Source organism: Varroa jacobsoni, unplaced genomic scaffold, assembly GCF_002532875.2.
Source record: "Varroa jacobsoni isolate VJ856 unplaced genomic scaffold, vjacob_1.0 scaffold_243, whole genome shotgun sequence".
NCBI lineage: Eukaryota > Metazoa > Arthropoda > Arachnida > Mesostigmata > Varroidae > Varroa > Varroa jacobsoni.
In genome coordinates this window covers 22,813-39,265 of record NW_019213145.1, presented here as the reverse complement: position 1 = coordinate 39,265, position 16,453 = coordinate 22,813, and the positions used below count along the sequence as shown (strand labels likewise).

At 41.1% G+C, this 16,453-nt stretch overlaps 1 protein-coding gene across 2 annotated transcripts in view; it reads left to right on the top strand.

The window, feature by feature from the left end:
* Nucleotides 1-16,453, top strand: part of LOC111274007 (frequenin-1) — a 76,125-nt gene that overhangs the window by 46,224 nt on the left and 13,448 nt on the right. The window contains exons 1-3 of one of the 2 annotated variants that reach the window (XR_002688157.2): nucleotides 8,536-8,609; nucleotides 11,226-11,299; nucleotides 11,567-11,685. Coding sequence is in view for 1 of the 2 variants with exons in the window: in XM_086967491.1 (XP_086823617.1) it covers nucleotides 11,567-11,705 (139 nt within the window). In the remaining variant the exon portion in view is untranslated. Of the gene's footprint in view, nucleotides 1-8,535; nucleotides 8,610-11,225; nucleotides 11,300-11,566; nucleotides 11,706-16,453 lie in introns of those variants that run through there. The other variant, XM_086967491.1, reaches the window with a different exon arrangement.

Below are 16,453 nucleotides of genomic sequence, written 5' to 3'. Positions count from 1 at the left end.
GTATTTGTACAGGATATGTTTTTTTTTTTTTTTAATAACAGGCGCTCGTTGTTGTGTACTCAGTTGGTGCTCCATCAGTCAAGCAATCTGGCCAATAAACTAGTGCAGTAAGCTGTAATCTGTCTGTGTTAATAAATATAGTAACGACAGTAAACATACATGATAAGGCCGTTCGTAAACCTTGTAAGGGAACTAATGCATGAAAAATAAGCCTGATAAAAGGAGGCTCAATGCTTGCACTTCGCGAGCGCAATTTGCTAGGCAGGTCAAACAGCTCTGTAGGTATGGATGCAAGTTCGAAGAACAGATGTTGGCATACAATCGAACTTACAATAAAATTAATAGTGACGAAAAAAATAGCACGAGAGGGGAATGAATAGATCAATAGCAGATTTCCTTCGTTCGTATTCGAAATCGTAAAAAGTTGCTTTTCTTTTACATTGGAGCAGTAACTATAAAGGCCAAGACCATGCTACAGGACACCTCTAGTCGAGATCTCGATGAATATAAAACGGATTACATTACAGATGCGAAATCAGTTATGTGTGTAACGGAAACCTCTAGCTAAGATCGTAGACTTTCTCATATATATATATAGTACAATAATTCTTTCTAGCAATTCACTGCAGAAAAGAATAAAAAATCGAGACAGGAAGATTCCTTGACGAGAACTCTAGGACTATACTTAACTTCCATAGGTAGCCATATATTGTACAACATGAGTATACCTCTCGTATATGAAGAAGTGTGGACCACATCATTTGGTCGTTCATTTTCGGCATCGGTCGGCGTATATTTTCGAGCTAGGCAGGAAGACAGCTTTAGCCGATGAGGATACTATAAGTCCTCATGATCTCATATATCCGCAACACTCCTCAATGCGTACCGAAAGCTGCTGCATTGAAGCTCCCGTTCAACGCACACAAACGAGAATAATTAGGAGCGATTCAGACTACTTTAAAACATCCACAACGAATCCCCGACGTTTTTGTGCATCAGCTTATATGTATATGTACATATCCTGTTGATTAGCGCAAACGGTACTTTCACGTATAAATTTTTTTACAGTTCATCTGAAAAACACTTGCCGAAAGTCGAAGACAACAAGTAAATAAAGAATAAACACAAATTGATGAAAAGCCTTACCTTTGTTTGCGACTTTGATCATGTGCGTGAACGAAACAGACGTATAACTAGTGCCCGGCGGCACGAGAGAAACCCTAATGCAGCGCCGTTGTCCTATGATAAGGTTATATGAAGCTGGATTAGCTTCTATTTGTCTTATCTTTCTCCGACTGCATTTGTTTCAACACTGTATTGGTACCTCTGCGCATTCATATAGACACCTAACTACCGCCTCGCGAAATCAAGCAATGGCTATAACTATAATGGAGTTGGCTATAACTTAGAGATTATCGAAAGGAAAATGCTCGTTGCGGGTAAATTTTTTTGACTGATCTGCGTTTCACTGTACACCGCTGAATTTCTGAGCCGCCCGGTCAGTGAAATAGCTTACCCTCGACGACTTGCCGTATGCTAAAAATAGTATCACTACCTGGCGCTCGCAACTTGGTGAGAGGCGGCAGAATTTAAAATTATTTATATTATGCATCTTGTGTATCGGATCGCGCACCATATCTCCCATTTCGCGCTATTTACTAATTAAAGGGCCTTCTGAGAACTTCGAGCGGGCTAGGTATCAACCAATAGAACCGTCCAGTCTAACCAGTTCTCGTCCATCCTTCTGCTACCACTCACTGCTGGAGACGCTGATCTGGGCGTCTGACTTTGATGCTGCATGAAAGGATATAAGGTGGAAACGTAGGGCCAATCTCCTATTTATGGATCCATGAGTTGTAACGTGTCTGAAGTAATGTGTTATATGCGCGATGCCTATCTTAGTGCGTATTAATATAACGCCAACGGTGTGCAAAGGAGTATTTGTGGCTCCGCTTAGATGACATGCTGAGTAATTATCAGCTAAGCGAAGCGTTGAAATCAATATTTCCAATGAATTAAATACATTCGACGATGTGTTTTAACTTCGATAACCAATCGACGCTGCCTAATGACTTATAGAATGAACGTTAAGTCTGCGTTTCGTAGTACGTAAGGAAGATTGACGCACGTAACAACTTCAACAGAAGAATGTGAACGACGAAACGAGAAGAACTGCAACTAACCTGTAGATTGAAATAAGGTGAAGAATGAACAGCATCAGGGATGGCTAAAGACAAAGGAGTGGTGTGCTATTATTGGGATCGATACGTGATGGAAATTAACCAGTAACTGGCAATACTATTCTACCGTAATGATGCATGTATTATGTATATACAGGTAATAACAATTTGAACTAACGACGTTTCCGATTTAGCGCTTAAGTAGTATGGCAGACTAAGAAGTTTACTATACTTCCTTAATATCGAATTATGGAGACAATACGTATAAAATCTTTGTTTTTTTACTATAGTACACCGCTATTTACCTTATGGAGTAATATCTGCTTCTAAAAACAATACTTAGGTTAATAGAAAAACTTAAATTTTTTAAGCCTCGGTCCATTTTACTCAGAAGTGTTCATCCGAACAAATTTATGATACGTATCTGATTTCGGCACTCACCACCAAAGAACTTGGTCGTAACATGCACCCATTTTTTTTCGATTCACTTATATTACTTTCCCTTTAATAGGTTGTGGCCTGTGGCCAAAAATCATCTTGTGTACCTGATTTTTTCCCAGTTGCCTAACCTTCATACAACGAAACCTCCAATATCCTCGTTGTCATTTTTCTTCCACGTGCTCGCTTATTACAACTACTAAAGTCCGTCGAAAGCAAAACATCATTATGGCTTGGCGCCAACAGTAAAGAGCAATGAATCACAATAATCAAGGGCGAGACACCTTTACCCAGACCACTAGCTATAACCCCACTTCGCTTGAACGACTCCAGCGTAATGTCAGGAGCCCTTCTACCGTTAACTAACGTAGCAGGACTTTCGTCTAGCTAGCGTACGTCACCTTTCTTCGAGGTTACAAAGCCGTTCTTCGTCTCTCCTCAAGGGGTGATTTGAAGCGGAAAAGGGAACGAAAATCGAGATAGATTTGTCATTTCTGAAGAGAACAGTACGACGATATTGATGAAAACAGCAGGAAGCGAGCACATTTGGCTCTTTATGCCTCTAAAAACATCTGTACCATGTAAAATTGAAGCTGTTATGTGAGCCGATGACAGTCATTGTGGGGAGTACTCAATCGACGTTGTTGTGTCGGTGCCAGGAACGCTGCAGATGATTTATTGCGTGGAACAGCGGGGTTGCAAGATGCGCAATAGAGATATATGCGCATGTCAACTATGGGATACGTTCCGTGGGCCGAGGGCTGAACATGAACAGGCCGAGCTGTTCATATTTTTTTCAAGTCAGGAAATCGTAAGGGTGCTTGAACGACACGGCCGAACTGGGGACTCGATAGGGGACATGACATAACGCAAAGATGAAAAAGTAAATAGCCAAGTTATATATTTTGGAACATGTTAGAATGGTCCTTATAATACGAGGTAAACGGCAGCCAGCTGTTTTTCTCGTCATAGCAAACTTTCAGTGTTCAGCGACTTGAATAGATATGTGTCATATATTGAATAGATATGTGTGCCTTCAATAGATTATGTGTCACATTACTCTCGAAATAGGGTCGGTGGCCGATTTAACAGAATGCATATGAAGCCCGTACCTTTGTCTATGGTCCTAATTGAACTTCATGTGTGTGGCGATCTCATTCGTTTGTTTACAAGTAAAAACGGCCTGCTTCACTGGAGTCGAGCCACGAGGTGAATTTAAAGGCGTGGCGCCTCACGATGCGGTATCTTTCCCGTGTTTGACAATCGTCGTCTAAAATTTGAATGCGCTATTCAGTCAAACCAATATTAATAGCTGTGAATCATCGTATGTAGTGTAAATGTACGTAATGTAAATTTTAAATTAAATTCAGTAGGTATATAAAATATAGAAGTATAAACCTAAAGTATCTGTTACTAACATTACTAACTAATTGAGAAGTATTAACAGACTTGTTATTCCAATACTTCCCCGTTTAGTTCGATATACGTACGATGCGCTGCCCAATATCAACGGACTGATTAGCTCAAGAGACTAACACGCCGTTGGTCTTGACAATGGCGGATTGCCTCGTGTCACCGTGTCAATAGTAGTGAGCCTTATGATGTGTGTGTGTGTTAGATCGAAACAATGTGCCCGTTTCGCTGGCCCGTTAGCTACCAGTGGTCAACAATGTCGCCGCAAAATCTATTTTTTTAGGCCTCATATTTGTTCCTGCTGGTCGAGAGCCTATGGACAATCAGAGAATCTGGCGTAGATTCGAACCCGGAAATAGACGCATCTTGTTTCGTGTTAACAGCCAGACGTCTTATGAAATGCTTATTGGCAGTACCGGAGGTAGAGACACAGAAAGAGACCGCGAACGTGGCAATTGATGCTAGTTGCGTTAAATGATGAAAAATATCCCTTACATATGCAAACCACTTCAGCGGCGTCCCAAAGACTTCAAGGCAGCTGTCTTACCCCCCTCCAATGCCATATACTTATGTGCTCCACAAGGACCCAAAACGCCGTAGGGTTTCTAGAAGCTCAATTTAGCTGTGGAAGTAATCTTGGCCTTAGGTACTGTCTACAGGTACTACGAAAGAATGGGCTCCATTGGATCGGTCTGCATGTCACTATGTCTAGAAGGGACTCGAGTTACAGACGAGGACGTCACAGAGTAAAAAAATGCGGTGACTATAAATGAAGACTGTCAAATGTCAGCGGCTCTGTTGATCCAATCTCCTTCCTAGTCTCTGTGAGCATCGATCTATGTTTGGGTTGACCTTTTCGAAGGGTAGAACTGTCTATTCCTTACTTCACATTAGAAAATACCCTAGACGCAATTGGATAAATTCAAAATGAACAAAGACACCCGCTGAGGCCCATTCACTACGGAGAAGAGGAGAAGCCAACAATATTGGTGGGAGCGAGCAATACGATGTGATTCGCATATAAGGACTACTGTCAACATGGGCGACTCCGAAATAGAGCAGGGTTGTAGGTTTTTTCCTAGCGCAAAAATCATTAGCGTTAAATAAAAAAAAAACTTTAGATACTGAACTTTTAACGAAATTTGATTACTCCTGAATGTTTGTTATATATTTTTACTCCGAAGATGGACGAATGAGAATTTTAAAGGCGAAAGCATTTCACCCAACTTAATTACTCTATAAAGATTTTGCTATAAAAATACCAGACGTTCTTTTAGTTCTTTCTGCACCGATATACAGTAACATTGAATCAGTTTGCATAATTTCAGCGTATCACCGGTACATTTTTTAATAAACCTTTTTTGTTGATTTCCTGATTGGATCGGCTATCCTATTGTCCATGTAGCTTCCCTAATGAAATTGAAGGCGGCTGAATAAATTGTCGACTATGATGCAACGGTAAAATGGTGCCCTATATATTCAGTTCCAGAGAGGCAGTATAATTTGCCAGTTTGAGGCACCTTCATTATCTCCCACCATTGCCGTACCTGGATCTCGATGCCCTCGATCTGACCGAATTTGGGGGATCTGTGCTCCCCGACGGCGATTATTATAACCTAGGTGAACGACGGTGTGCTCATAGCGGTCAGTATGAGTGCTTACGTGAAACAACAACTTTATCATAGGCGGCAAAAGACAGGCTGTGCAACATTGCACCTCATTATAATACGTAATAAATGCAAGAAGTACATAGCTCACAGGCACGCGCCTTTGAGCTATGTTTTGGCTCAGTTTGTCGTGTTTTTCCCTCACTCTCTGTCTTGTTCGTTCACTCTGTCTCTACAGTTCTACTTGTCCTGCAAATCTCCGCCAAAACCTCCTCACCCGTTGGAGCGTGAATGCGGCCTGATGTTGAAACAATATGGAGTCCCTAAACGCAAAAAAAGTGATCCTAGCTTTGTTTCTCAATAGCGTCTAGCATCTGTGTTTACGTTTAAAGTAAAGTATGCCAAATTCAAATCTCGGCCAAATGTTCCAGGCGGCATTTAAGAGAATTCGACTATGTAGAGAATCGGCTTTTTCGTCGGCACCAATTCGCTGTCGTTGAGTGCTGATGGACAATGACGCGTTAACAATCATTGTGCACATATATATGATAACCTCGTATTTATGGAGACGAAATGATATTCACGTCCCTCGAAAAATCAGTCTAACGCTCAAATCATATATTATTATGCATGACTATAATGGAGACGCCTTTAAAACCACGACAAAGATAAAGTTTCATTCCAGAAACACGTCCGTACCCACCGAATCGACTGTTGGCCACGAAAAATGGTTGGCCGCTGTAAAGGCCAATCGGATTGCATGATCAGTAGCGAGCACTTCGATGGATGTCCATTTATACGTAGATTTCGACGCAACTGACTTCACCATTACAGCAGCTGCTGTTAATGTTTGCTGGCCCAACGACGATTCAGCGACGAATTGTCGCCATTTACCCACAGCTGAATTTGGCGTCAATCAATATGAACAAGACGGACAAGCTAATCGCAAGCCAAATGACGATTTTCTCCTTGTAGCTACAAGTTGAAGTAATCTGCCCTTCCTAGAACCCGTACCCATGTGTACGGGTTCCAGGAAAGGAAGAAAGAAAGGATAAAGAGCGACTTACAGGAGATCAGGCCGATGGAGCTGGAAGCGGGGCTCGTGGCGACGGCTGAAGGTTGGTGTTCTTAGGTTGCCGGCCGGGAGGTCAGGGATCAAGCGCACAGAATTACTTGTTCTCTTCGACAACCGGGCTCTCCTGGAAGCTGAGACGCTCAGGGGGATGGGTCGTTTGGCTACCTCACATGAAACGACCTCCTTCCCTCGAGTAGGCCAGAACAAACGAAGTAAACGGACGAGTATGCAGGAAACTGAGACTGAGGCCGCAGATTGGGCACTGCTGGTCGACGCAGGCAGTGAAAGTGCTGTCCTTGCCGCTAATAACGTCATTGAAGGTGGTAGTGACCAACAACATGAACTATTAATTTTTTTGCGTAGCAGCTGGTCAACGCTGCTATACCTCACCTTACCTCCTATGTAACGCAACACTAACGGTTAGGGCAATAGGTCCTGTTACACAACGTTCACTAGAGCTCGCATGCATTTTAATTATATGTAGCAATACCCCCCAAATATTCTACTATAGAAGATCGAAATACATACTTAACTGGTTTAAATCTATGTACCGATCGTATAAGCACATCAAAGATGGATTCGTTTCTGTGCCATGAGTATCAGCTACGTCCGCAACCAGTTATGCTATTGTCACATTTATCAAAATGACTATAAAAGGGCGTACAAAGGGCCGTCATAGTGGAACCGGTAGGGGAAAAAAGGGGAAAGGAACTCTGTTTGGATATGGCAAAATTACCGAGGACATACGTCGAGTGCCGGACTGATTGTACGATAATGACAATAGCGGTAAAGGTTTATTTTAACGCACCAGATTACAGCTGTAGGGATGGCAATTTGGCAAAAGCAAATTCACTTCTGGTGTTGGCTAGGGACCCGGTGCGACCATGTTTAGAAGCTAGGCCAGCTCTCGGCCTAACGTTTCGAATAGAGATCAGTTTGTTTAAATTAGACACAAAAATGAATGCGAGTAATTTAGTGGGCTTGACAGCGTGGATGTTGGGGTCTGCTTCAGTACTGTATCAGCGGAATTGGCTGGTTGGATGGAACACGGTGGCGGGTCTCGATGCCCCGTAATAAATAGACAGTGAAGACTTGTGAGGGACGAGGCTGGCAGGCGAGATCCACTAGAAAAGCATATTATCAATTTAGCCGGATACTTCCAGCCAGCGACATTCCATGCACGGATCGATAACATCTTAACGAGCGCTCACAGCGGCACCAACAACGGCAATAGCAGTAGCAATAACGATTTTGGCATTCCACTCAAATCGCGTTTATTTTTCCATTCATTCGCATTAACATTTGAAAAACATCAAAGTTATGACTGGAACCTTAGCTTAACTCTATGGATTTTTGTAATCTACAATATTGCTACTAGAATAGAAAATAGAAAAAACGGTTATTGGAGAAAAACCTGAAGGTCGCCGAGCTTTGGCGGTGTCTGCCAACATTATTGACATAAACATGGTTATTATTAGAACATCTATTTCCAGGCGAATAAATAGATATTGATATATAAGTAGAAGGATCCGTGGAAGGTGAAACATTGTGGGTACTGGCTTTAATTTAATCCGCCACCTCTTTTTCTAAGCAGCACATCAGCGTGGCGTTCGTCAACGTTACTAAAATATAAGGCTTTCGTTCACGTTGGCTGAATCCTGCCCGCCAGCCACAATGAATGGATTGGAATGATGTTTCTCGGTCCACTGAGGGTGAACGAATGAACCTTGATAAACATTTGTGTTTACCTGAATCAGCTGAGTTCTTTGCCGCGACCGCAGACTAGCTGATACACAGGTGCAGAATTGACTGTGTCTAGAAAACAAGACTGTTGACGGTGATACTGGTGGCGGTCGAAAAACTACAGTTAATCAAATAGCAGAACAGAAGACGCGGGTATGACGAAAAAAGATGAGTTTGATTTAATATTATTGACCTATGAAGTGTTGAATCTGATAATTTTTTTAATGCACTTTTCGTTTCTCCAGTTGCCTTCCTCAAGGTACAGATGCTGAGCATATGTATATGTACTTAGTCATGAATTTAGAATCGGATGGGGCTCTCCCCAAAGAGCACTGGCTTTGTAGCTTCTCTTCGATCTGTTTGCGTTAGATATCCATTCTCCTGTAAGCACCCAGACGTCGTCGTTGATACACAGGCCTAATATTGCCCGTTGTAAAAGGGACAAGCCCCCAGAAAATGAATGTCCCATTAAACGATCAGCTAGGATTATGACAGTTGTCGCGGCAGTTGCCTGCGTAGCTGATTCTGTTAAGTGGTTTGAAAGCGTTTGAAACAAAGAATGGAAATAATAATAGTTGTTGCACCACGACAACTTCCACGTGAGAGGAGTAGGTAGTATGACTTTTTACGTGTAATCCTTCTGATTCGCCAAGAAGAAGCAGAACGAGTCGAAGAGACGGCTTTCAACAAGAAACGACAAAATCGAGTGAGATTTCTTACATTCAATAGCTACTATATGTGCATAAATATCAGGATAGCTGAATAAAAGAGGCTCCCGTGGGAGGGCACTCACGAATAGACATAAGGCAGATACGTCCGATTGGCCTCCACTCGATAGATTATACTACTGCCAGCCTCAGCAGCAACTGTGACAGAGGACTTACGAACATATGCTACACAGCTAAGACTACCTGTGCTAAGGGAAGGTTGAAAATACGTTGTGGATTTATCTTGTATCTACCTACACCGGTCTGCGCAACTAAGGTTCTGACGTAAGGGCACTGACACCGAGGAATTCAACCTCAAGATTTTTACCACCCCACACATTTTTATCCTAAGGAAGCTGCTCGTATCGGAGAAAGCATTTAGGTGATTTTGCTGACGATCGTACCATTCCGATTGTTAACGTAATGGGTGCAATAAAAGCCGCTACCACCGACCCCATAATGGGCTAAAATGACTTCCATGTTTTTATGCTTAACATGGATTGTAATTCCTTGCAGCATAATATTGAACGAAATTAATAAATATCAGCGCATATTTGCCATATATAGCCTGCTCCCATATAAAATGCGGTAAGGTCAAGTATCGTGTTAGCTACAATTTACCAACTTCCACTGATGTGTTCAAACTGGGGTAACACTTGGCGCATTGTTTATCCTAACCAGCACGTGTTTGTTCGCTACCAGATAAAAATCAGTTACTTCTAAAGCCAGACAACAAACTCCTCACAGTGGGGAAAAAAAGCGTAATTTCACAAGCTATGATCCAAGCGCTTCGCGCTGGGCGACGTGTTATCAAGATCAAAAACTGGCTTTTTTCCCCAAATAAATAGTTCACGTTAAAGCCACACTGTCCTTGCGACTTGCGAAAAATATGGGAAAGTTTTCCATAAGGCAAACTGGAAGTTTCTCAATAGTATTTAAATTTACAAGGCTTAAAATCACGTAAAATGGTTGGAAAAGCCATTTTCATTATATCTAAATTTCTGATACAGAGACTAACGACCGTTTTGAGAAGGAGAATATTAACAGGAGAATAATAAAGAAAACAGAATAATAATAATAATTAAAAAATCAAGTAGTCGGGCTAAGCTCCAGTGGTTAGTCTTTTTAAGACTATTTGCGCCTTTTGTATTTATTGGCTATTTTGAACTATTCGGTCTGCTATCTGCTTAAAATTTGATTTCGTTAGACTCCTTTTGTGTATAACTTATTTGAGCGACTTTTCAACGGAGATACGCCTACAAATACCGCTTAATGCACCGCTATTATTAAATTAAAGGAGGAATATATTGGAAATGGCTAATAAGTTGCTTAGGTCCTAAACTGAAGATATAGTAACCGTGAATAATAAGCTATAATAAATAGCCATAACTGCCGGGAATGATGCTTCTAGTAAACGAAAAAAGTTCGCCGAGCTGTTTTTTTTAGTTCAAATACAGTCTTCCAAATAAAATTGATTTAGACTCTTCATCCTGTGTAAAGTATTATTGAAGAGACAGGAATAAAAATAAACTCAGTTCAGGTGCCTAAGCCACAAAAAAATGCACCTGGCCTACAAGAAATTTCGTCAATTGTTTATCAGGAGCACTAAGTTGGCGAACAGGGAATATTGATTAAATTAAGTTAATAATCGTATCACTTTATAGTTAAAGCAGATTCTTCTTACGTCTGTAGCACCTAAAGCAGACTTCTTACTTACCCCGCTTACGTCAATCCTATTATCATATATCGCAATAGATGCGATACCCGTTTTGTGGTCTCGCCTTATGGGTGCACATTCCAATATAGCTGCCATTAGGTATATCGAAAAGGTGTTCGATTTGCCTTTGGCCGTAGCATCCCTCTTATCGCAATCATAGGTGAATTAAAATGGCCTCCTGATGAATGATCGAATGCTAACCCCCGCTCTAGTGCGCCACCTGTTCATTACGGTGTCGATCACGTCTTGTTTGATATAAATGGCATGTCTATTGATTCACATTCTGTTCTAATGTCCATTGTATTTGACTTACCGTATTTTCGTTCATTGTTGCCATGGGCATAGTATCGTTTGCACTGGAGACCCCTACACATTGGATCCATTGAACTTTTCAGCTGTTTCTACTTCAAATGAATTTGGTAAGACAAAGTTCACAAATCATAACAAGTATGTATATAAACGGAGTTTCATAGGTTGGGTAGTCATTGATGTTACAAAAAAGGTTTTTGAGATTGTAAATTGCGAAAATTACTTCTAGTTAAAAGCCATGTAAATTTATAATAATGGGCATTTTCGTAAACAAAAAAGACTATTCAAATGTATTATATCATTTTTTACACAGCAAATAGCTGAAGGTAAGTTATGCTTATTTTCTCACTTGCACGTTTTTCTCCCCCTATTTTCAGGTATACGGAGTTCGTAAAAGACTGTCCAAATGGTGAGATGACGAAAGACGAATTCGCCAAACTCTACGGCCAATTTTTCCCCCCGGGCGATCAAACGAAATTCGTCGATTATATCTTTAACGTGTTCGACGAGGATAAAGTAAGTTACAGCCGCCAGCCCACATCTCAGACTCGAGGAACTGTAACAACTTTGTTTTTTATTTACCCAGTTATAAACTATCGAGACAAGTGTTTTTGATAATTTCCAAATTCACCGTAGAAAACTGACTGCTTGTTTATGAGCTACCGTTCTCAAAAACGTGTTACTTTTAGCGTATATGCATTTCAAAGTCCAATTCAAAGGTGACGATGCGTCATATCGACATTTGCGTCGATTAACTTTTACATATTGCTATCAGACAGAACCAGTCTTTATGCTTCGCCACGTGACAGTTCGGGCGACAAATTCAAAATGACGTTAGCTTTTACCCAAAATACTTAAAACTTAATTTTTTCCCCGCTGTAAGTTGAGTGTAGCCGTCAATTTGATCACTCACAAGGTCAGCTGTGTATCTTCAGTTTCATCCACCCACAAATACCGTTCCGATTTAATTTTTTTTAATCTGAACGATCACAAATTTTCGTATATTGCACACAGCAAAGAAGAGATCATAAGCTCGCAATAGCTACGCACGTATAAAATGCTTTCGTTTTCCCCATGTTTGGCCAGCTCGATTCACTTCATCCATAGGCAGATTATGCTAGCGAACTCTTCTCGCCTTCTGATTTTATTTAATTTTGCCTCCGAAGAGATCAGTGCTCGGTCTACCTACTCCTTTAGTTCCTACTACTTTCGACTAGTAGTTAATGCACCCTAGTATCAGATATTGCTATATATCGCGCATTGCTTCCAAACTTCTACCATTCAGTGGTATTCCATTCCGCTCTCGGCAAAACACTCATGTGTGCCATACATTTACTTGCAAAGATAGAACGAAATACAAGGGGGATGTTTAACGAAGGCAAAGTATTAGGAACGCATTGGCTTTGTGCATAAGCCTCGAGAAAGGTTTATCTAGATCAGGCAGTTGCTGGGATTGTCATTTTGTTGCTGATGTAGTTTTTTTGGATTGATGGTGTGATTACCGCCAAATGTTCTCGTCACCAATAAGGGGTTGGCGGGCTCACGCTGAAGCTCAATGGCGGAAAGTAGCGCAGTGCAGGTGCTTTCATTGATGCCTTATTTCAATATTAGTAGTGAACAGAATTGTTACTGTTATCTCATTTGTTACTGCAATCTGAAAATAGTAATCGTTATGCCTGTTTAATCTGTTTTTGATTGCATTTTGCCCATCGCAGGGCGCAGGAGGCTTACAAAATAAGGACTGGAAGCCAGATTTGCTCTATAGTAGCAGCAAACTTTTTTCTGATTACGTTTAACTTCGAATCCGATGACCTATGGATGACCAAATGAAGAGGGACAAAACTAAGCTTAGAGTAAACAAGAGCTCTCAAATTGTTTTGCGTGTCCCAAGGTACAATAGAATAAAATTTGCCAACGCATGTTGGCCGCTTTCAAGTTTGGTACTTCTAAAATTAAGCAAGCTAATTATACAAACATGTATTAATATAGTATATACAGGTTTATGTTTTTGTAAGGCTGGACACGGAATGCCGCCATAGTTTTGAGAGCGAAGCTATCTTTCGCGCCTTAGATTTCAATAGAACGAATACGCTTTGCGATAAATACATTCAATTAGTGGGTAACTGTATCATATTTAATTAGCCACCCACTCTAGCCTTTTGTTGTATATCGACTACGGCCAACAAACTAAAATATGCATAAGTAACGGAGCCAAATTAAATAAATAAAACGTATAGTTTGTAGCCATTTGCAAGTTTTCGTAAGACCCAGTACCGTCCATTACAAGTCAGCGTTATGTTGATTAATTACAGCGTACAGGGTGATTAGGAAAACTATTAACGGTCGACGAAAGACCTCCGTGGATCCTCATTTGAAGCTACAGCCGAACTGATTGGTGGATTTACGCCTTACCACTTACGAAAATCCACGTTATTTTGTTAACTTGGAACTGACCTGACCTAACTTCTATATCATAAAAGTTCGTTTAAATATCCGAGATCTGGGAATTTCCGAAATGTTTTCAGCATTGCTTTATGAATAACACGAAAATAACTACATTGCAGGGATGGCTTGGTTATAGTTATTTAGTTCTTTATCCACATGAAATCCATCCCCGCCTAGGTTTCACTACTTTTTTCTCTTTATGAAGTTTTAGCTCTTTAACCTATGTTCCCACCTTCGCACTCGATAAATTCTCCCTTTTGCCATTATCAAAACGGATCTGTTCTAGAGATCGGCGTTAACTTCTGTTTCTATATATTTATTGAGGAATCGGATACACTACTCATCTACCGTAGGGAGAATACGCTGGCAGTTGATAGAACCAAATACAAACGATGCGGGCTATCTTAGCATTTGAATTAACTAGCCTTATCTCGTTGATTACCAAACACGGCAACAGTTAAGTTAGGGTTTATAGTTGAATGTATATGTTTATGTTATCGATTTGGTCTGTAAACCTATTAGCAGACCTTCATGGAAATGAGTAGAATCCGCTAGTTGAACAAATTATTTTTTGTTTCAATTATATATTATGCACACGGACACACATACATGAAAATCATACTGTGTTTTTATGCTACACGAGGCTCGACAAGTTGCACTGATACCTACAGATCCGTCCGTTCTCAGTTCATTTCGGAATGAGCGTTACCCAAATCTGCCAAGCGTCAAACTTGTATCGACAACCCCCGCCGCCGATCGACGTCTAATACCACCAAGACTTTGATAGTGTACTATATTTGAAAATGAAGATGGAAACCGGCCAGAAGGGCGTCCGTCGTATATAAGGATTCCTCCATAGCCTCGATCAGTCCAACTGGACCTTTTCTCGGCTTGACTGGGTCCGTGAAGGTTTGCTCAGACGGATCGCGTCTATTAATGATATAGGAATCATTTGAAGTCAACAGCAGGATTGCTGAGCGGACAAAAAGTCGGGCTCCCAGAAAGTTAGAATGCAGGGTCGAACGGGTACCTTTCGAACTCTGGGGCTTGTTGATCAAGGCTTATGAAAGGCGTGGCGTGCCTGGTAACCCTTATCCGTTGGGAGTATAATGACGAATTAAGGACGAATAGTGAAATTCTGAAAACGACTATCCAACGGCTAATCAGTTAATAAATTATGTAAAAACGGTATGCTATTGAGAGGTCAGCGAGGAGCCGACCTGAATTGGAAGTGACCTCGTATGAAACAACAGCTAGGTAACCAATCAGTGAGGTAGACAATCTGTTTAACGATATCAATGGTGTTTTGTCGACAGGTACTGTTTTAAATACGTTCTCGTTATATTGTCATCATATAATTGTAATCTAAGCGCCACTACAACATATGAAAACTAGTATAGTAACTTATACAACAAATATAATGAGCGATGTCAGTATCTAAAAAAATAATTTTTAAAGGACGCTACGCTACAGGTACAATGTTATTGTAAAGACGTATAATTTTCTTTTAGTCATACTGAATAACGTTTGCGAAACAGACGTTACCTACGAGCGGGCCTGCAGGCAGCCTACCTCGTCCAATACATCTACTACGGCCTACAATCGGTGAAGCGCAAATCGAAAGAGCGAACAATGGATTGAATACGACACAACAAGCACACGATTGTGCCTCAATCGATCTGGTAGTAAAATTCATTGGTATATATTCTTTAGGTTAGCAAATAACGGTATTCCTACCACGTGTGAACACTTCTATAAATATAGTAAATCACATATATACGTCATAAGGTGCCATTGATGCAGGTTGCAGAAAAACAAGGAGATGGATTGTAATACATGTTTGTGAAAGGAGCACAAAAGATGCACACCTCATCTAAATATCAGCTCATTGCCACCTCGATAAAGTTATTTGTTGCGAAATGTTAATCCATAGCAGCCGATGCAGCAATGTCTTCCCGGACGTTCGATTGCATCACGTTATACATTATATACCTACCACTATATATCTATTATATACCTGCGACTACATACCTAGTATCTACCTAGGCGTGACAAGTCGTTTTTATGATATATGTAAGGAAATATTTATAAGGCCTGCCAGGCCACAGGAAATGGTCAGAGTTTACAAGTGATGCCTGGACACTGTAAGGTCGTCCTTGTCCTTCAGCCGCCCTATGTCAGACTACGCTAAATCATGTTGTACATGGTCCCCTCCATGCAGTACAGGCAAAGCATATAGCTATGATGATATAGAGACGAGCCTGTACTGCGGCGTCTGTCGCAGTCGATGGATGACTACGGAAATCGCCGCAGCGAGCTTCGGGAAGCGACAGGATAAAGAGCGCGTTTGCCTAGTAGATAGAAGGAATGAAAGGGAAACTGACAGGAAAAACTGGCAGTGCTCCAACGAGGGACGAAGAACTTCAGGACAAGCAATACATAAAAATACAGCTTAGACTGCATTTCCGAAGCCGTGGGTAGGGCGTTTGTATCTAACGCAAGAAAGCGACGCCGCGAGAGTAGAGACGAGACCCGCTGCAAATATAGCTAAAAAAGATTAGTCCATTGCAGTAACGTAGTATTTGTTCATGGCACTTAAATGATTAGAGTAAACCATTCGGCTAATTAGGTCCCGTTGCCAGTTTCGGCTACGAGGAACTCGGGTTCTTGCGCTACTATAACAGTCATTGAAGCTAAATTAGAAACAAAGCTTGTGTAATTTTCATGGCGAACAAAGGACCCATGGGTATTCCCGACTGCGTCATATCGAATAGTGCACAAAGCGACAATCAATGGCAGGGTGACAAAAGCTCGTCTGT